The sequence below is a fragment of the Polypterus senegalus genome, chromosome 1 (genome assembly GCF_016835505.1).
Source record: "Polypterus senegalus isolate Bchr_013 chromosome 1, ASM1683550v1, whole genome shotgun sequence".
NCBI classification, from domain to species: domain Eukaryota; kingdom Metazoa; phylum Chordata; class Cladistia; order Polypteriformes; family Polypteridae; genus Polypterus; species Polypterus senegalus.
In genome coordinates, this window is record NC_053154.1 from 338843256 (window position 1) to 338865880 (window position 22625).

At 40.6% G+C, this 22625-nt stretch overlaps 1 protein-coding gene and 1 pseudogene across 1 annotated transcript; both read left to right on the forward strand.

Annotated features, from left to right (window-relative positions):
* Positions 1-6980: 6980 nt before the first annotated feature.
* Positions 6981-14998, forward strand: LOC120518345 (butyrophilin subfamily 1 member A1-like). The gene is made up of 4 exons (XM_039741144.1): positions 6981-7170; positions 9641-9712; positions 10078-10410; positions 14886-14998. The coding sequence occupies exons 2-4, from the start codon at positions 9643-9645 to the stop codon at positions 14996-14998; spliced, it is 516 nt and encodes a 171-aa protein (XP_039597078.1). The 5' UTR covers positions 6981-7170; positions 9641-9642.
* A 46-nt stretch (positions 14999-15044) lies between these two features.
* Positions 15045-22338, forward strand: LOC120518431 (annotated as a pseudogene).
* The last annotated feature ends 287 nt before the right edge of the window (positions 22339-22625 follow it).

Below are 22625 nucleotides of genomic sequence, written 5' to 3' on the forward strand. Positions count from 1 at the left end.
TAACAAATCTTATTACTATCCAGTGTTTCAAACGGAATGTACCTCATGAAACTCATACCTAGAGATTTTCAATCTATAAATGTATTTCATATGCCAGCTAGAAAATTATACACATGTGAAACAATAATAAGCTTCATATAAAATTAGTTTTTAAAACTGACAAGGAAACATTTTAGGAAACAGTCATTTATTTATTGATTTGATCCATCAACATTTTCATTACTAAAAGCTGTTTGTGTGAAATACTGGATGTCACATCCATATCAATTGAGCGGCATGTGACAGCCAGTAGATTTTACATAATTTTACGTTTTTTAACAACTTTTCAGTTTGAGACAATCGTGATTGTTCTTAAACCTTTTTCTGTGCAACATTTAAGTTGATTGCAAAGACCCAACTTATACCAACATAGAAACAAACTGTCTTTGAGTCGTCATCTTTGTAAAATTTTGATAAATATCAAAAACTGTTACAACTACTACAACTACTAATAATAAATAGAGGGTCAGTTACAGTGTGCACTCAGCAGGGAATTATCCCAAGGTGATCTCATCATGAAACATACCGTATTTATTGTCTTGTGCATACAGTAGAATAATATTGTTATTTACTGTACATGCCTCTCCAGAACAGTAATAATATAATAAAACACAACAAATATATAGAATACAATTTACAGTAGAGATATATATTACAAATATTTATACCTAGTCTTTTTCTTACAATGTTTCTTATTATGATTGGCTGTTCAGTAACTCTTTAACTAAACACTTTCTTTCAAGCCATACTTAGCGCCATTTTTTCTTTACTATTTGCCAGAAGGGAGGATTAGGAAAAACACTTGTGCAGGATGGCCGAGTGTGTAATAATCTTAGCAGAATGTCTTCTAGATACCCTGGATAGAAAGCAGCTGGGTGCCAGTAATAGTTTGTGGAATTCACCACCCTCTGCAGTGACCCAAGCGTGTGTGCCCTACCAGGATGTGATGCCGCCAGTGAAGATGGACTCCAGACAGCACCTGTGAGACGTCTCAGGAAGGCATTGGTGAACTTGGCTATGTTCAAAATGTGCTGTTCCCTCATCAATTCATCAGTGATTGTCACTGTACACAATTTAAAAAAGCTCACAATTTCCACAGCACCCACACCCAAAAAAAAGACAAACCACAGCTTAATCCATTCTCTGAAGTCTATGACCTGCTCCTTAATTTTTGGACATGAAAGGTCAGATTGTCCTGGGACCACTGAGTCAGCAGATAGACCTCTTGTCTGCAAGCCATTTAATCCTTGGTGATGATCAGGCCTATGACGGTGATGTCAGCAGCATTTGTAATGATGGAGCTGGCGTGGTGTCCTGACACACAGTCACACTGGGGGATTAGCACACTGCTCCATAGTGTACCTGGGTTGAGACTGAGCATAGAGGATATGATGCTGACAATCTGCAAAGCTGAGGTCTGCTCGCTATGAAGTCCAAAATCCAATGCTGTTGGCACTAGTGTTGAATGCTAAGCTATTGTCTATAAACATACCTCTGTAAGAGCAGCTTTTACATTATCCAGATGTGCCAAGATGATGTGAAGTGTAAGACTTAACTGCTGTACCAGTAGGCATCATGGAGATGATGAAGGGGAGCAAAGTTATCTGCTAAGTTAGTAAGAAGTCTGAGTGAGTGTAGTTAGTTCTAACTAAGTTATCACATACAACACACAGACTGTTATGGACATGAAAGGCATGAACAAACAGATAAGCACATTTTAAACATTACAAGAGATGTCAATGATGAAACACACATATTCTCTCTCTCTCTCATACACACACACTATATATATATATATATATATATATATATATATATATATATATATATATATATATATATATATATATATATATATATATATTAATAATCCTGATTTGTGACATGGCATTGTTTCATACAGTGGTTCTCACATTCAGTCCCAGGGGCTGCAGATTTTTTCCCAACTAATTGTTACTTTTAATTCAACTCCCATCTTGAACTTGCAAGCCAACAGTCTCAGTCTTGAAAATTAAAGTGATGTATCAAACCACAAAGCTCATTGTTAGAACTACCACATAGGGGAGTGTAACCTGTGGGGCACGTTTTAGCACCCAAACTCCGGACACAACCACACACACATAAGATCCAGGTTCAAATATGAATTTATTTTTAAGAAATTTAGCACACAATCCCAGTTAGGACATCCATCCGTTTCCTCCATCCATCACATCGGTCATTTCAGTAGACAAGGGACTATTGAACCAGGTCAGAGAGCCAGTTCATCCCCATTTCTTTGCAGTGAATCACTGATCAAATCCACTGAACAAAATGACATCACTGTAGGCTTTCTGCTCCATGGAAAGTTTGAAAGCTGAAAAAAAAAAAATCAGACACAAAAATCTAATTTGTCAAATAGCAGCAACTGATGGGAATATATTTTTTACCCCGTATCTCATCAAGAAAAAAGCTCATGTCCTTCAGGCAGTCAAAAATAAACAACAAGGTGGACACTGTTGTCATCCACTGTTAAATTCTGCTACATACTTCTAAAATTTTTATTTTAGAACATTAGAACATTAGAACACTCTAGACGAGTACAGACCATTCAGCCCAACAAAGCTCGCCAGTCCTATCCACTTATTTCCTCCAAGAAAACATCAAGTCGAGTTTTGAAAGTCCCTAACGTCTTACTGTCTACCACACTACTAGGTAGCTTATTCCAAGTGTCTATCATTCTTTGTGTAAAGAAAAACTTCCTAATGTTTGTGCGAAATTTACCCTTAACAAGTTTCCAACTGTGTCCCCGTGTTCTTGATGAACTCATTTTAAAATAACAGTCTCGATCCACTGGACTAATTCCCTTCATAATTTTAAATGTCAATCATGTCACCTCTTAATCTTCTTTTGCTTAAACTGTAAAGGCTCAGCTCTTTTAATCTTTCCTCATAATTCAACCCCTGTAGACCTGGAATCAGCCTAGTCGCTCTTCTCTGGACCTTCTCTTGTGCTGCTATGTCCTTTTTGTAGCCTGGAGACCAAAACTGCACACAGTACTCAAGATGAGGCCTCACCAGTGTGTTATAAAGACTTGAGCAGAACCTCCTGTGACTTGTACTCCACACATCAAGGCGCTATATAACCTGACATACTGTTAGCCTTCTTAATGGCTTCTGAACACTTTTGGGAAGTCGATAGCTTAGAGTCCACTATGACTCCTAAATCCTTCTCATAAGGTCTACTCTCGATTTTCCGACTGCCCATTGTGTATTCAAACCTAATATTTTTACTTCCCATGTGTAATACTTTACATTTCCTGACATTAAATTTCATCTGCCACAAATCTGCCCAAGCCTGTATGCTATCCAAGTCCTTCTGTGATGATATAACGGATTCCAAATTATCTGCTAATCCACCTATCTTGGTATCATCTGCAAACTTAACCAACTTGTTACTTATATTCCTATCTAAATCATTTATATATATTAAAAATAGCAGCAGCCCTAGCACTGCCCCCTGCTGGTCACCACTCTTAACATCAGCCAGTTCTGATGAGGTTCCTCACACCATCACCCTCTGCTTCCTGTGTGTGAGCCAATTCTGCACCCATCTAAAAACATCACCCTGAACTCCCACTTCTTTTAATTTGATGCCCAACCTCTCATGTGGCACCTCATCAAATGCTTTCTGAAAGTCCAGATCAATAATATCATAAGCTCCACTTTGATCGTCTCCTTTTGTGGCCTCCTCAAGGAATTCCAGCATGTTAGTAAAACACGACCTCCCTCTTCTGACCCCACACTGACTGTCCTGTCCTTGCCATGTGTTGCTCAATCTTATCCTTAATAATTCCTTCCATTAATTTTCCTGTGATGCTTGTTAAGCTTACTGGTCTATAGTTGCTCTGATCTGCCCTGTCACCCTTTTTATATAATGGGATGATATTTGCCATTTTCCAGTCCTTTGGAATCTCTCCAGTGCAGTGACTTCCTAAAAATATGTGTCAAGGGTTTATATATGTACTCACTAGCCTCCTTAAGAACACGAGGATAAATATTATCTGGTCCTGGTGATTTGTTTGATTTCATCTTATTTAATCTGAGCAGCACTTCTCCCTCTACAATTTCCAAATCCCTCAGTACCTCCTTAGTAGTCCCTGTTACTGCCCTGAGGTTATCCACTTGCTCACTTGTGAAGACCTCAGAAAGATGTAAGTTTAGGGCATCTGCTATTTCACTGTCTGTATCTTTTAATTCTCTTTACTATTCCTGATGAACTTGACCTCCTCCTTGACTGTTCTTTTACTACTAAAATACTGAAAGAATCTCTTGGGGTCGTCTTTCTCCTTATCTGCTATTCCTCTCCAACTGTCTTTTAGCCTCTCTGATATCCTTCTTAATGGTTGCCCTCATGTTCTCATACGCTCTACGATTCACTTTGCAGTCATTAGTCTTATATGCCTTATACAGCAGTTTTTTCCTTTGCAACTTCTTTTTTAAATCTTTATTAATCCATCGTGGATTTTTTTTAGTTTCCTATTAATTCCAAATTTAGGTCTGTATCTGTCCTGCATTACATTTTTAAACCTGTTCCACTGCTCCTCGACTGTCTCCACATTTAAAAGCTTATCCCAGTCTATCCTACTTAGACTTTGTCTCATCTGCTCAAAATTAGCCTACCAAAGTTCATCTTAACAATTTTAGTCTTTGCATCTGCACTCTTACAAAATACTGAGAATTGTACTATATTATTATTATTTTTAAACTGTATTGAGGATTTATTCTGTTCTGTGTATTGTATTGACCCACTTTTTTTGACACCCACTGCATGCCCAGCCTACCTAGAAAGGGGTCTCTCTTTGAACTGCCTTTCCTGAGGTATCTTCCATTTTTTTTTCTTTCCATTTTTTTTTGGGCGTTTTTCCTTGTATTCTTAGAGTCGAGGCTGGGGGACTGTCAAGAGGCAGGGCCTGTTAAAGCCTATTGCGGCACTCCTTGTGTGATTTTGGGCTATACAAAAATAAACTGTATTGTATTGTATTGTATTGTATGTTCTGCTTAAAGTCTACGATATGTACAGAAGGGGGCACCGTTTGTGCTACTGATGGGGCGCATGCCAAGGGAACTCCCCCCACAAGTCTTCGGAGTCTAATAATATCAAGTACCCGCTATGGACAACGAGAGGCCATGTCTGTCCACTCCAGCTAGGGCTCCAAATGGGCTTCGACTGGCACTGACTGAAGTGCATTTTCAGGTCACAATTTAATGTGAATATGTTTGACTTGTTAGATCATTTTTATGAGCGAGGCTAGTTATCAATTCCTGACAGAATTCAAAAAGTATTCATGAAGTATTCACAATAAATCACACATTTTAAGTATGCAATAAGAATACAAATCTGAAGTAATTGAATACTGTATATTCAGTATCTAAATACTCTTTTAGAGGATTCTGCACAACACTGGTCATCGTCTTCTTGCTTTCTAATTAAAGATGTCAGAGCACACATCTCTGTATCCCAGTGTTGGAGCAAAGCTGTTAGTGTTGATTCAGGGAAGACACTCGACAGTTTGGGGTTTTGTGCTTTCTACCTCATTTGTTTTTGACTTTATTTCTTGGCGTGTTCTCGTGTTTAGTTACTCAGTTTGGTTTTGTTTTTAGCTAAGAGCATTTGCTTGTATTTTCTGCAGGTTCTTCTTCTGCCCCATTTGGTGTCCTCCATCTCCTGGTGAATATTAAAGATGCTTCTAAAATATTTATTAGTGAACTCCAACAACTTCCAACAAGGTCTTCATATCAAGGATGAGAACATGTGCTGAAGTGGAAAGGCACTCATGGAAGTGACGTCTGAAATGTCTGACAATAGAAACTGAGGCATATTTCAGAACGGTCAACCTTCAGACAAAACTACAGAGCAACTTCGAAAAGCAAACTCCTGGAACATGGAAAAGGTTATATATAGATAAAATGTATTATTATTATTATTATTATTATTAATATTAATATTCTTATTATTATTTTGCCTAATAAAGGCTGCATGTGAATTGCTGCAAGGCAATGGAGGACACCAGCGAGTCAGAATGTGACCACAGGACACACTGAGCTTTAACTGAAGCCTCAGATTTAATAACAAATCTAAAATAATATCAGCACTGAAACTGAACGAGTGTAAAAGATGAAGACTGCTTACATGTTCTCACACATCCTCAGTGTTACTAGTGAAGTTCTCCAGTTTTAGTGACAGTCCACCTCACAACCCTAACCTGTACCTGCTAACAAACTCCTGCCGTCTTTAGATGTCATAAGAGTTTCATTCTGTGGATTCTGATTTTCTAGAAGTGTTAAGTTTGATTTCACTTCTTCTGAGTTCACATCATAGACGTGTGTCCCGTCAAATCAAACCCAACGCTTATTGAGATGTTCACCAGCAGGAGGTCAGATTCTCTTTTCTACAACTTTATTTGTTTTTTTTGTTGCATTTCATGAATACATTTTGTTCTTCCAGTTTTGAGAAGAAGCCCACTGAAGATATCCTGTTGGCTTTGGATTTAATCAGATTATTGCAGACTGTAACTTCCTCATCTTTTCCTTATTCCCTGTGTTTCTCTTTTGCACCATTTGAGGAGGTCAGCAATGTATTTTATTCTCTAATAAATCAAGTGCATGCCCTGACTCCATTTTGATTTCTTCTGCTGGTCTCCTCTCCTTCCTTGGGCTGACGTGATCCTCACACCACAAGTCTGCTTCTAATCTAAACAAAGGGTGATAAGTGTGTGCCCTGCTTTGTTAAAAAATCTAAAAAAGATCATAAAAGCACAGAATTCTCATGAGATCTGATAAAAGCTGAGGGTCTTATTGTCAGATCACAGGCCATTTTATTTTAATGTGGTTCTGTCACTTTAAGTCTCAGGCATGTTAGTGTTGGCAGGCTGCTGTTTAAAAGCGAAAGAGAAGGTTATCCGAGTAGGAACACTTTATACAACTCCTTTTATTTTATTACACGCTATCTTCTCCTTCTACAGCCTTATAAGACATTAAGAACATGAAAGGCTGACATATTGGGCATGAAGTTCACAGACCGCTGATGAAGGACAAATCCTCGTGATGTGTGAGCTCTAAACGTGGAGAGTGGAGAGAAAACAAAGTGAAAGCAGTAAGTGGAGACATTATGGACGTTTATTGCATTGCTGTTGTAAATGAATCCTTAGGTTGTGAGTGATAAGAATTGTAATTTGGAGGCTCACTCACTCAGTAACGTGTAACTGGCTTCTGCTACACAAGTTTACATTGAGGTCGTGCAGATGAAGTGTGTGTTTAGTGAAGGAGCCATGAGCAGAGCAGAAGGACTTCATATGAGATCAGGGTGCTGTCGTGAATTAGCTTGTCCACCCTGAGTTTTCACCAGTAAAAGTAACTCAAGTCAAGACCACCATAACAAACATTAATGAACATTATGAACATTGATCAGGATTTTACAGATGTAGGTTAGCCTCAGCTCCACCACAGGCTCCTTCAGCTCCTTCAATTCAAAAGATAAAGAACTGATCGTCTCCAGCATATTGTCACTCCTAGAAATGTAGGTGTGATGATTCAAACTTATTATGAGATCTGACTGTGCTGTGTGCTGATAATCATGAACGGGGAAACAGGAGTGCAGACAGTTTACGGTGTCATCAGGGTGTGTTAGGATGAAAGTAGAAATAAGCAGAGAACAACTGGGCTGTCAGGCTCTCCTTGTTGGTTTGATTACTGGATCTACTGGCACAACTGGGAGTCTTGTGTTTCATGAAATGGTGGGCGGTGAAGACACATCAGGAGTACACATGAGAGAAAGAGAGAAATGAATGAATTGGTTAATGAAGTCCTGTACCTAAGTTTAGTATCAAATGGCATTGCTAACATAATAAACATGAACATCATATACAGCATAGCAGCCAGTGTGAAATGAACAACAATATTACATTCAATCAGCAAAGATATGAGCACGTTTACTGGAGGTCTCATGTCTGTGATCTGTAAAAGACTCCACTGAATGGGCTGAAAAATGAATGTTAAATAAGAAAGAGAAATCACTAAGAGAGAGAACCAGTTGTGCCAGTCCAGTGAGGCTGTGTGATCTGACGCTGGAGATGTCGAGTGTTGAAGGCCTGTCTGAGTTCAAAGAGGCGTTTAAAAGATCAGGATTGTCACTTCTGGGCAAACTGCAATGTCTGTGACTTTCATGAATAAAATAGCAACCAACCCAAGGTAGACCTTTATAGTTAATAAACTGTTATCTGAATTTAGGCCATCAATTTTACATTTTCAAAGGTTTAGTTATTGTCCATACTGTTTATCTCAATGTTTTCATTTTTATTTAGAGATTTTATATCATTTTATGGCCTGATTACCACCATGTTGTGTTGACAGCAGATTTTCATTGTCATTCTATGACTACTGGTGACATGTCACTCGATGTCACAATTCTTCTGGTATAAAATAATGGTGTCCAGCTTGTAAATTATAATTATAAAGAGCAAAGGAATACCTTTCACAAATACCTTTTAATACCGTATAGCCGAAGGAGGCACCATTTGTTTTTTAGGCTTCTGAACTTTCTTCCATTTCACCTCACATATTTTCTTTCCCCTTTTTTGTTCTTCTGGCCTCAGTTCTTTATTTAGGAAATGTCCTCCTACATTCATAACGGCTTTGCTTTCCTCTTTCATCTGCTGGTCATCTCTCTAAAGTGAATCTCATACTTTCTAGGACTCACCAGTCCAGAACAATAGAGACAGAAGAAAAGAACCAATTCCAGTTGGTGACCACTGGGTGGGCCAGTCTGATGCCGATGTGCTTTGGGGGGCTACAATAAGGCAAAGGTGGATGTGACAGACCACAGCTGTACCACTGATGTCTGCCAGTTTGATGACAGAGTGTCATTCCTGTGCCATTGTGGTAGAAATGATTAAAACCAAACTAGATAAGTGATGGGTGGCACAGTGGTACAGTGGGTAGCGCTGCTGCCTCGCACTAAGGAGACCTGAGACTTCACTGTGTGGTGTTTGCATGTTCTCTTCGTGTCTGCGTGGGTTTCCTCCCACAGTCCAAAGACATGCAGGTTAGGTGCATTGGTGATCCTAAATTGTCCTTGGTATGTGCTTGATCTGGGTGTGTGTGCCCTGCAGTGGGTTGGCGCCCTGCCTAGTGTTTGTTTCCTGCCTTGTGCCCTCTGCTGGCTGGGATTGGCTCCAGCAGAACCCCGTGACCCTGTAGTTAGGATATAGGGGGTTGGATAATGGATGGATGGATAGATAAGTGAAGAACTGTGAGTTCACTGGGATGAGAAAGTGCGCTTATTGTAAAGATCAATGAAATAATAAATAGAAATATTAAAATAAAAGAGCTGAGAGTCGAGTTGAAAAGCTTCATGTCCACCAAAGTGTGCAGACAGTAAATCAAGTAAAGAATGTCAGTTAAAGCTCCAGGGTTATTAACATGTAAACACAAATGATATAAATGGTGGTCTCTGCTCCTGTCATTTGAAGTGGAGATGACGCAGTTTTATCTGTGAGTTGTTTTACACACCAGTCTGTCAGAGGAGCTGACTTCACAGGTACAATGAGCTCTTCTTTGTGTTTCAGCCATGAACCTTCAGATGCGATGGACTCTTCTTATCTTATTGTTTCTACACAACACAGATATCTCCTGGGCAGGTATGGATGGATGGCTGGTTATATTTTGTTAATTTTTAAGTGTGCTAAATGTTTCATACTCTTTATTTACACATTTCTCTTCATAGTAAAGTTCAGCAGAAGCAAGTCTCTTTACAAAGAATATTTATTTATTTGTAAGCTTTTTTGTCAAAGAAAAGTAAGAGAAAGAATTTTATTGTTTTTTGTTTAATGGCTTGCAATATTTTAAACCTAGAAAAATAATTTAAGTACAGTTTATTTAGAAAGATGAAACTATAATGAAGCATTTATGAGTAGGCTAACATGGTTTTCATTAACTTTTGTCATTTTTCTAAATTACAAATCACATCCTGGTCCTCACTCCACTCCTGTGGTTTCCTTTCCAGACAGCTTCATCGTTGTTGGTCCTTCTAAGCCCGTCGTCACTTATGTCGGTGAAGATGTGGTCCTGCCAGCCTCCCTCTCACCAGCGCTTAATGCTGAGGCCTTTCAAGTTAGGTGGTTTACAACGGACTTCAGGTCACCACAGCTGTTATACATCGATTACAATATCAGGATACAGAGTGACACAAGAAGAACTCTGAGCAGAGACAACCTCAAGAATGGCAACGTGTCTCTAATAATCAGAAATGTCCGTGTTTCTGATGATCATCTCTACAAGTGTCTTGTGATCTCGGGACTTACAGATGAGGAGACTCAGGTCTCACTCACTGTTGAAGGTCAGTGTGCATTTGTTTCTAGTTAATTTATGGGATGGCACAATGACTCAGTGGCTAGATCTACTGCCTGATGAAGTCCATGTCCACTTCCCATGAACACTTGTTGTCAGTGTAGAGTTTGCACTTCTACCTCCTCATCAGGTTTAACTTTTTTTCTTAGTTTTCTGATTTTCCTTTCAAATAGAAAGACGTATGAATTGGGTGAACTGGTGATGTTAAAGTCAGCCAATATGAGTGACCGGTCCCATGATGAGATACTTGAATAATAATAATAATAATAATAATAATAATAATATTATTATTATTATTATTATTATTATTATTAATAATGAAACAATTTATTTATGTAGTACATTCCTCCTTTAGAACATTAGAACATTAGAACACTTGCGAGAACAGGCCATTCAGCCCAACAAAGCTCGCCAGTCCTATCCACTTGTTTCCTCCAAGAAAACATCAAGTCGAGTTTTGAAAGTCCCTAACGTCTTACTGTCTACCACACTACTTGGTAGCTTATTCCAAGTGTCTATCGTTCTTTGTGTAAAGAAAAACTTCCTAATGTTTGTGCGAAATTTACCCTTAACAAGTTTCCAACTGTGTCCCGTGTTCTTGATGAGCTCATTTTAAAATACAAGTCTCGATCCACTGTACTAATTCCCTTCATAATTTTAAACACTTCAATCATGTCACCTCTTAATCTTCTTTTGCTTAAACTGTAAAGGCTCAGCTCTTTTAATCTTTCCTCATAATTCAACCCCTGTAGACCTGGAATCAGCCTAGTCGCTCTTCTCTGGACCTTTTCTAGTGCTGCTATGTCCTTTTGTAGCCTGGAGACCAAAACTGCACACAGTACTCAAGATGAGGCCTCACCAGTGCATTATAAAGGTTGAGCATAACCTCCTTGGACTTGTACTCCACAGATCGGCTATATAACCTAACATTCTGTTAGCCTTCTTAATGGCTTCTGAACACTGTTTGGAAGTTGATAGCTTGGAGTCCACTATGACTCCTAAATCCTTCTCATAAGGTGTACTCTCGATTTTCGACCGCCCATTGTGTATTCAAACCTAATATTTTTACTTCCTATGTGTAATACTTTACATTTACTGACATTAAATTTCATCTGCCACAAATCTGCCCAAGCCTGTATGCTATCCAAGTCCTTCTGTAATGATATAACGGATTCCAAATTATCTGCTAATCCACCTATCTTGGTATCATCTGCAAACTTAACCAGCTTGTTACTTATATTCCTATCTAAATCATTTATATATATTAAAAATAGCAGCGGCCCTAGCACTGACCCCTGTGGAACACCACTCTTAACATCGCCAGTTCTGATGAGGTTCCTCGCACCATCACCCTCTGCTTCCTGTGTCTGAGCCAATTCTGCACCCATCTAAAAACATCACCCTGAACTCCCACTTCTTTTAACTTGATGCCCAACCTCTCATGTGGCACCTTATCAAATGCTTTCTGAAAGTCCAGATAAATAATATCATAAGCTCCACTTTGATCGTATCCTTTTGTTGCCTCCTCATAGAATTCCAACATGTTAGTAAAACACGACCTCCCTCTTCTGAACCCATGCTGACTGTTCAGAATAACTCCTGTCCTTGTCATGTGTTGCTCAATCTTATCCTTAATAATTCCTTCCATTAATTTTCCTGTGATGCTTGTTAAGCTTACTGGCCTATAGTTGCTTGGATCTGCCCTGTCACCCTTTTTATATAATGGGATGATATTTGCCATTTTCCAGTCCTTTGGAATCTCTCCAGTGCACAGTGACTTCCTAAAAATATGTGTCAAGGGTTTATATATGTACTCACTAGCCTCCTTAAGAACACGAGGATAAATATTATCTGGGCCTGGTGATTTGTTTGATTTCATCTTATTTAATCTGAGCAGCACTTCTCCCTCTACAATTTCCAAATCCCTCAGTACCTCCTTAGTAGTTGTTTACCTCTGGAGGTTATCCACTTGCTCACTTGTAAACACCTCAGAAAAATGTAAGTTTAGGGCATCTGCTATTTCATTGTCTGTATCTTTTAATTCCCTTTACTATTCCTGATGAACTTGACCTCCTCCTTAACTGTTCTTTTACTACTAAAATACTGAAAGAATCTCTTGGGGTCTTCTTTCGCCTTATCTGCTATATTCCTCTCCAACTGTCTTTTAGCCTCTCTGATATCCTTCTTAATGGTTGCCCTCATGTTCTCATACGCTCTACGGTTCTCTTTGCAGTCATTAGTCTTATATGCCTTATACAGCAGTTTTTTCCTTTGCAACTTCTTTTTAAATCTTTATTAATCCATCGTGGAGTTTTTTTTAGTTTCCTATTACTTCCAAATTTAGGTATGTATCTGTCCTGCATTACATGTAAAACATTTTTAAACCTGTTCCACTGCTCCTCGACTGTCTCCACATTTAAAAGCTTATCCCAGTCTATCCTACTTAGACTTTGTCGCATCTGCTCAAAATTAGCCCTACTAAAGTTCAACTTAACAATTTTAGTCTTTGCATCTGTACTCTTACAAAATACTGAGAATTGTATTACATTATGGTCACTTGACCCTAGTGGTTCAATCACCTCTACACCCTCAATTCTATCCTGATTATTACAGAATACTAAATCCAGACAGGCTTCACCCCTTGTTGGTGCTTTAACATGCTGTGTTAAAAAACAGTCGCTGATTACTTCTAAAACTCCTGCTCTTGTGCTCCTCCATCTGTAAGGTTATCCCAGTTAATATTTGGATAATTAAAGTCCCCATGACTATAATATCCCCTGTAAACTTGCCTTTTGATATTACTAAAAGATGTGTGTTGAAATTACTGTCTGAATTGGGTGGTCTATAACACACTCCTAAAATAAGACCTTTTCCCTAATATTTTCCAGGTGAAGCCACATGTCCTCACTAAGATGGGGCTCATCATCCAACTGAAGATGACTTACATTTAAATCCTGTTTGGCATAAACAGCAACCCCACCTCCTTTTCTGTTCTGTCTATCCTTCCTAAAAATGTGTATCCCTCTATGTTACACTCATCCCCATCTTTGTTATTTAGCCAGGTTTCCGTTATTGCTATAATATCATAATTATGCTCTGCTACATACAACTCCAACTCACTTACCTTATTTTTGATACTTCTAGCATTAAGACAAGCTATTTTTAATGTGTTAATCCTTCTATCTTTACGTGTTTGCTTAAAATTTACATTACTATGCATTTTTATTTCTACACCATTGTTTGTTCTTCCATGTATAGATCTAAATCTGGCCTGTCCTAAACTCCCTGCCCTCCAATCCTCGACTAGCCTACACATACGCCTCCCCAATACATTGGTGCCCCTCCAGTTCAGATGTAACCCGTCACGCTAACAGGTCCCATCCGTTCCAAAAGGAGTCCCAATGCCCCATAAACCTGTATCCTTCTACCCTACACCAAGATTTGAGCCATGCGTTAAGCCTTCTAATCTCCTCAATCTTACCTGGACTGGCGCGTGGCACAGGCAGAACGTCAGAGAAGACTACCTTGTCAGTTCTGCTCCTCAGCTTGGTACCTAACTCACCTTATCACAGCTCTTCACAGAAAGAACAACTGGGAATATATGACATTGGAAACAAACACTAAATAAAGACAAACACAGAATATACAAAGAACTGAAGTAAAATAAAAGTTGACAAACCAGAATAAAATACAAAATACCATTAAAAATGAGAAAACCTTGAATCAGTAACATTGTGTGATACAAACAAACATCATCTCTGGTGGTCCTGCAGCCCTGAAACTCTATAAATGATATAAGGTGTATAACTAGATATGCTAAAACATAACAGGTAAGTAATACACAGAGCAAGATTCTAAACATAACATACATAAGGACACAAACAATGAAATATACACAATTATAATATTAGAAATCACCAGAAGATCACAGATAGTTAAACTACACCTAAAGTGGGTTAAGACCCTTTCTAAAACTTGACACTGGATGCATCAGGTGGGACATCAAGTGGGACAGCAGGTCACCTGAGAAGCCTCCCAGCACAGACAGCATGCCAAGGAATTGGACTCCAGAGGTCAAAGGTGCTGCTCCTCTGGTTTGTAGGACTGTTGAGGTGACAAACTCCTCAGGTCCAGGCCAGTAATATTTCAATAGCTGGTCTCTTTATTTATGAGTGTCAAGACATTCAAAGAAATGTCCTCAAAGTCTCCAAACCTGCCAACTTACCTCAGTTGGTCCCAAGCATTTACAAACCGACGCTCTGCCAAGTTTCATTAAATATAAGCAATAAATAAAATGATCAGAAACAAGTCAAACAAAATAAAATCAAAGCCTACACTCCAAACTAAAACAACTAAAGTCCTTTATTTGAGCAGTTCATTCCTAACCGTATGCCATGTCAGCTGATGTTAAAGTGTTTCTTCTTCTTCTCTTAACTGATCTTCCACTCTTTTGTGTTTCATTAGTTTTAGGTGCTCAGCCCTCCATTTCTATGAGCTCCACTGAAGGCCAGAAGACCCGACTGGAGTGCAGGCTGAGAAGTGGAACCCCCAACCAGAAGTCACCTGGAGGGACATGAATGGGGCAGGCGTGGCGTCACAGTCCACAATAAAGTCAGAGCGGGACTCGAGGGTCTTCTGAGAGTGAGCAGCGTCCTCCCGGTGAAGGAGGAGTACAACGTGTTCAGCTGTCTGATGAGAAGTAAAGCACCAAAGCCAGACTGGCACTCCGGACTTGGCATCTACAGTACGTCATTAATAGTGTGGCACTAGCAGCATAGCCACTTTTATTTTTACACAGAATGTGGCACTAAAGCACATATTTGTAGATCAGCTCTAAAAGCTAGGCTCCCATTTACTAATTACCTGGAAAATCAATGTAGTAACTAATGTAGTGTTAAACGATGTGCCATATGCACATTAAAAGAAAAGATCCATAAGTGGAAATGAAATATGAATAAGAGTTGGAACTTTGAAATACAGGAATTCACATCACCACACACACGTGAACAAATCTACAATGTCAGGTACAGTTGGCTAGCAGTGCGACTTTGAGACAAGGCCATCGTGAAAATAGAAAAATAGAAAATTCAGTTGTGACTCAGTCTAGGAGTGGACCCCCATATATATCTGTGTCACGTGATTCAAAGAAATGAAAAGTAAACGTGTAGATTAAAAGACGTAGGAGACAAACACTGGAGGAGAACGACACTGAGTGGACATTAATGGAGGTGAGATACTGGATAATTAATGATGGAGAACGAGAGGGCTGATGGACATGCTGATGACATGTGAAGGTGTGAAGGTGTGTTTGGTCCCAGGCTCCAGCTACAGGAGCACATCATCTGTGGTGTAAATGCAGGCTCTCATGATGCTCCCCTTAGCCTGAAGGAGTCCCACTTGATGGATTCTTCTGTGTTTTCCTCACCTGAACCTCATTCCTGTCTCACAGACTCACACGTCTTCCCCTCATTTTGCAGGTTTCTCCCCAGGGGTCTCTGGCTGGTTGGTGGCTTTCTGTGTCTTGTTGGTTCTTTGTTTAGTGGTGACTCCCCTGCTGGTCATTCTGTGGAGAAGAATGAGAGGTGAGGACAGAAGATCTCACATCGACATCAGAACAGACAGACTGCTCAGTAAATGGTAAAGTTATTCATAAATAATTCATCTTTATATTCTTTTTTGTCTTCCCTAGAAACAAACACCAGATATGATTCAATAGGTGAGTACAGTTTGATTTCAGTTCCTTTGTGGCTTTTACTGTCATCGGTGAATCCTGAGATGTGTCAGTCAGTTTGTATTTTGATCACACAATTCACAGTTAGCGGCTGTAGGAGTCCACATTGGAAATCCACTCTGACAATGGAAGTACATGCAGACTGTCCACTGGAGACATCATACCAGGAGCTGACCTGGAGTTTGAGTGCTGTGGGCTGACAAACCTAACGTCACGTGTGCTGAGTGCCAAATGGCTCCTCCATTACACATTTAGTCCTCTCTCTAGTCGTGAGTCAGCACAGGGCTGTAGATATGAGACACTCTGATCAAGGACTGGTCTGAGGAGCTCGACTTGTGCTGATTTACCTCTTTCTACTTGGCCACTGCTCATCTGTCTCCTGTGATGGTGAGGTGGCTTCTCAGGGGTCTTCAGAGTCCATGAATATCTGAGCAGTTCAATTAGTGAAGGCCTTGAAGTGACTGAATAAACGTGAACTGGTCAGGAAATTCAAAATGGGAGATCAGGCCTGAATGTGAAGAGGAGACGATTTGAAAATGGTCAGCATTGAGCCAATGTGGCCCACCACGTTCAGTGAAGTCTTCTGTGTCTCCTTTGTGTTGGTGCTTCATGTGTGAATAGGGAAGAAAACGAAAAACAATAAAAATAAACAGCTTTTTAAATTTATTTTATGATTTTGAATCTAAAATTCATTCATCTGTTTTCTGATTTCAATTAACAGTAGCAGAGATTTGACACACGGCAGTAGAAATCCATTTGTAAGGTGCCCGTCTGTGACTCACGCACACACACACACACACACACACAGACACACACACACACACACTCACACTCACACACTCAAACACACACACACACACACACACACACACACATTCACACACTCAAACACAAACACACACACACTAATACTCTTAACATATTTATTGTTCTTCTTTGGAATAAACGGCAGAGAAAGCCAAGCAGACAGAAGAGATGCATCCACACTGACTGGGCTGGGCAGCAGTGCCAACCTCTGTGCCAGCATGTTCACTTAATAATTATAACAATAATAATAGCACATTTTATTTGTAATACACTGTTCTTGAACCAGAGTGCAATAAGGTATAGCAAGAACAGAAGAAAAAAAAGTATAAAGTAAGCAGTAAACATTCATCCATCCATTGTACAACCTGCTATATCCTAACTACAGGGTCAAAGGGGTCTGCTGGAGCCAATCCCAACCAACACAGGGCACAAGGCAGGAAACAAACACTAGGCAGGGCGCCACCCACTGCAGGGCACACACACCCAGATCAAGCACACACCAAGGACAATTTAGGATCACCAATGCACCTAACAGGAAACAAACCCCAGGCAGGGTGCCAACCCACCACACAAGCAGTAAATAACAAAGTAAAAACCAATTTGTGACATCCAGTAATAAATCCAAACAAAGTAGGAGAGTCAAACAGAACGTCATTAGATTCTGTAAATCAAGTTCTCATCCTCCATGACTTGAAGTTTCCTCCTGCAGGGACAAAGAACCAGCAGAATGGAGGGTCTGACGAGGCCACAGATGTGACGAGAGGCTGTGCCTTTGACTTCTTTGTGTGTTAGAATGAGAGTTTTAAATGTGACGTGTTTGTGAGCAGAGAGCCAGTGCAGTGACGCCAGTACAGGGGTGATGTGACAGTTCAGTGACGTATGGGTACGAGTCTGAGCAGCACAGTTTTGCACTTACTGGAGCTTCTTAAGAGAATTTGCTGGTAGACCAAAGAGAAGAGCATTGCAATAATCTCAATGATGAAGGGCCTTAGATGAAGACATGAATTCTCTTTTCAGAAGCAGATAGTAACAGAAATATTCAGGGTCCTGCAGTCTTGTGCTGATGAAACAAATACATTTTGGTAATGTTTTTAGTGTGTGCATCAAACGTGAGCTGACTGTCATAAATAACTCCAAGGTCACAGACATTAATGGTAGGTGATAACAGAATTCTATCAACAGATGAACTCTTTGTACAGAAGAAGAAGGACCCATTAAAGAACCTCAGTCATTAAGCAATTTGATTGAAGGAACATCTGCTGCACCCTTGACTTTGTTTCATGGAGTCAGTTTGTGAGGAGAGTAGTGGTGGAGGTTTACCCCAATATGGATTTGAGTGTCATCTGCGTAACAATGATCTCCTAAATCGTACATCTCTGTCATTTCTCCTGAAGGTTACATATAAATATGGTATCGTATGTAATGTATGTCACCTGAAAAGTCTTCACTTGTGACAATGTCCCTAGTCAACCTCAGAAGCAGACATATTGCTGTATATTTTGTGGCCACTAGGGGTGCCCCAGAGCTCTGAACAGCAGATACAACCACGTCAGACACCAACGGAGGATAACATAACATGTTTTATTACATGACAACACCTCACAACTCTTACTTTAAACAATACGCCTTTATTTTAACTTCCTTGACTTGTGGAAGGTGTATCCTGTAGCAAAGCCCTAACCTTTTTCATGAAAGCCCCTTTCAGTCAATAAGCCTTAAAAACAGGTGTAAAGATATTGACAACAAGCAACGCAAACCCACCAAGACATGGAGTCGTTTAAATCAAGGCGCTGCACTACCTTCTTCCAGATCGGCCTTAAGGTGTTCGTATTTTTCCAAAGCAGTTCTGGCCTCCATCAGCATCTGTAGCTGAGTCGAACAACACCATCCCATACTATTAGTTAACGATGAACACATTTCTATATGTATTTTAAGTATACAATACAACTAATAATATGTTGCGCTTATTTATGTCTTGTACCGAAATTTTCGCGCATTTCACGGCTGAAATCCGACGTGGTTTGTGCCTTTCAGAATGAAAAAAGCTTGCGTTTAACTTTTTAATAAAAGATGAGTTTTTAAGCCTGAGAAATCACCTCGTAAATGCACACGTTTTAATGCAGACGTGTTAATATGTATGCTTACACAGTATTAAAAGACACTCAACAACATCATTTACCTTTGTTCCGACGTTTGAGTCGTGCTGTAAATTCTTACTGTAAATATAATTGACAAATAATTCGGCGAACGAACTTGTGAAGAAGGTGGAGCTGGAGTATTATGTCACTTCATTAACGAAAATGCCGTGATGTGCGGGAGGCAGGGGGACTGTGGGTGTTGACGGAGAGCTGAAGGTGGATGACAGAAAACTGACATCTGAGAACTGAGAGCGGACAGCGGTGGAAGGTGGGAGGAGGGAGGAGGGGTCACGGGGGATTCCTCGCAGGGAGGAGGAATATTTTGTCGGAGGTAGTAGGAAGGATGGAGTTTTCTCGGAGGGAGGAGGATATCCTAAAATGGACACTGTACCTTCCGGCTGGACAAAGTATCAGCCTTCACCCCAGTTGGGACGCCACTCCATCCGGTATGACGTTCACAATATACAGTATATATAAATATTCATCTGAGGTGTCCTTCATCCATGGAGAGACTGGTGTTGTCAGTCCCACTTCTCTTCTCAGATGTTCACTTTGTTCTTCTCTTTGTGTCTACAGTTGGATTCCTTCCTATATGTTTCCTGCACAAGGAAATTGGTAAGAAAAGATTTCTCTTCTTTGTATTAAAATGCAAAACAAAACTGTTAAAGATTTAAATAGAGGGAGAGAGTTTAGTAATTCAAAGGACACAATAAGAACGTGAAACATTAGTGCTAGAAATGACAAGTCCAAGTAGAGGCACTTTACTAAGAAACATTCTGGAGTCTAAGGATGCTTTCCTGATAATATTATTATGAATATGATTTGTATTTGATTCCATGTCTGAGAGTGAGTCAGTATTTTATAAGAACTGTTTGAACGTTCTTAGCTCACACACACCCTGAGGTGCCCACTGTGCTGTCCTCTCGTATCTTATTTACGCCACTCAGTAAGGTGCCTTGTGTTTTCTTCTCATCTTCTTCTTTTATTTTAGTCCACTCTTCTTATCGTTGGTCCATCAGTTTGAGGGTCCTGGGGCTCAGACCCTACCTCAGTAGTACTGGACACAACACAAGAGTCCTCCTTATCCTTTGTTTGCTGTTGTTTTATTCTAAAGCTCCGTCTGCTCCACTCAGTCTGATTATTAAACATTTGGATTTCTGTCCTCACATTTGGATTCACCACATTATTGTAACTGTGAACCCCTAAGAGTGAGCAGGACCCCGTGAAGTGGGCATCACATGTCACCTGATAGAAGTTCAGTCCTCCACTGTCACTCTGATCTCTCAGTTCACACAGCAGTTTGTTTCTGGTCACCGACACTCAGGCAGTTGGCACTGAGGAGCCATTTGAACTGACAATGGAGAAGACAAATAGCAAGGCCATCAGTAGGAGACAAACTGGTCAAGACGAGGGTCTTCTGGCACGTGTCTTATTGTATTGCAGTCACACTAATTACACCTGCAGCGTTCATTTCTGTGTTTCTGTGGTCACGAGGACACGGTCAGAAGTCTCACAGTAGGACCTCCACTCCTAATAATCATAAATAATTCTGTTCCTTCTTCATCAGACGTCACGCAGATTCAAAGCCAAAGGCCAGTAGGCTGTTAATTCTGCAAATCCACTTTCAGTCTGTGCTTGGCACTCCAGCTATTGTCATTTCCATTGTTCTGCTGTCTATTATAAGGGGTCTTTATGAAGGGAGATTTGAAATGCAAAGATATTTTAAGATTACAGAAGAGAAAATGAAAGTAAATGAAAGTAGCGAGTGAGAACTGAAGAGATGATGTGTTAAGTTGACCCACCTGATTATTCACTCAGTAACGCAGCTCTCTTCTTCTGCAGAAAAGTCACAACGCGTCACCAATGCAGGTACAATATTTGAACTTGGAGTCACTGGGGGTCTTTCAAGTCTCACTCTTTATTGGACTCATTAAGTTTATTTATTTATTTATTATTTTACAGAATGGAGGAGAATATGCAGCTCAGCAGGTACGGTTGATAAGCTGCTCATGAAATTCTCATTTTCTGTGTCTGTAGTCTTTGTGTCTTCATGTTAAACGTGTCACCTTCATGACCATGACAAGCAGGACCTTGTGAGCTCTGTGACTGTCCCCCAGGTCTCAGTTAATGGCTGAGGTCCCTCTGTGTGGGTGACATAGTGACACAGTGGTAGCACTGCCGTCTCACAGTAAGGACACTGGGGTTCACATCCTGGGGGCTCCTTGTGTGGAGTTTGCATGTTCTGACTGTGACTGAGAGGGTCTCCTCCGTGTGCTCTAAAGACATGCAGGTTAGGTGGTCTGGTGACGCTCAGTTAGCCCTGATGTGTGTCTGAGTGTTTGCCCGCTGATGGACTGGCGTCCCGTCCATGTGTTGTTCCTGCCTTGTCCTGATGCCTGCTGTGATCGGCTCCATCTGCCCCTCGACTCTGCCCTGGATAAGCAGGTTATGACAATGGATGGCTGCTTGTTCTGTGTGTTTAAAGGCAGATGAGCTGCTAGTTAAGGAACAGGAAGACCTCAGCCTCTACTGCCACACGTGGGGCTTGGTGGGCTGAGAACTGAACACGTGCTGTTTGACGTCTTTGTCTTTTTAATGTTCAGGTCCTTCCAAGGAGTGTAAATGTGTTGTTGTCTTCCTCAAGTCCCCTGATTTCCTGATGTCTTCCTCTTGTCTTCTTTCTTCTCCTCAGCTGATGTCACTTTTGACCCTGAGACTGCAGATCCATATCTCATTGTGTCTGAAGACGGGAAAGAAGTGAGACACACAGACACACGACAGAGAGTGACGGACAATCCAAGAGGTTTGACCGCTATCCTATTGTCCTGGCCAGAAGAGGATTCATGTCAGGGAGACACTACTGGGAGGTGGAGGTCGGGGGGAAGACTGAGTGGATTTTAGGAGTCGCCAGAGAGTCGGTCAACAGGAAGGAGGTTGATCCCCTGAGCCCAGATAATGGATACTGGACTGTGTGGCTGAGGAATAAGAACGAGTACGCAGCCGGCATTGGCCGTTCTCTCCCTCTCCCCTGAAGGTGCAACCCCAGACAGTGGGGGTCTTTCTGGACTATGATGAAGGTCAGGTCTCCTTTTACAATGCCCAGTCCCGCTCTCACCTCTACACCTTCACAGACTCCTTCACTGAGCCCCTCTATCCGTACTTCAATCCCGATCTTAATGACGATGGTAAAACGCAGCCCCTCTGGTCATCTGCCCCTGCACACACTGACCCTCTGTATTAATATCGCCTGTCCATCTCTGTGTCAGGTCAGAGCAGCACAAAGCCGATGGAGACTTTTTAGAAGAAATCTGAGACCCTGAATATTGAGACCACCGTCCATTTTGTAACTTCGCTTATCTAATTCAGGGTCACAGGGGGCTGTCAATGTGAGGGGCAACACAGATAAGAACCAACCTGTGACACCAGAGCTGAAGGCCGGACCACCAATCACTGTGCTACTACAAGACCACCGATCAGACAAACATGAATTCCTATCTAGCGTTATATACTTCTATTGTTAAACGTGGA

What these genes read in the sequence shown, in the direction of transcription:
- LOC120518345 (XM_039741144.1), top strand. Translation starts at nt 9,643, where the DNA reads ATGAACCTTCAGATGCGATGGACTCTTCTTATCTTATTGTTTCTACAC. An exon ending in CACAGATATCTCCTGGGCAG is followed by an intron (nt 9,713 to 10,077) that starts GTATGGATGGAT and finishes TTTCCTTTCCAG; the next exon opens with ACAGCTTCATCGTTGTTGGT. An exon ending in GGTCTCACTCACTGTTGAAG is followed by an intron (nt 10,411 to 14,885) that starts GTCAGTGTGCAT and finishes GTGTTTCATTAG; the next exon opens with TTTTAGGTGCTCAGCCCTCC.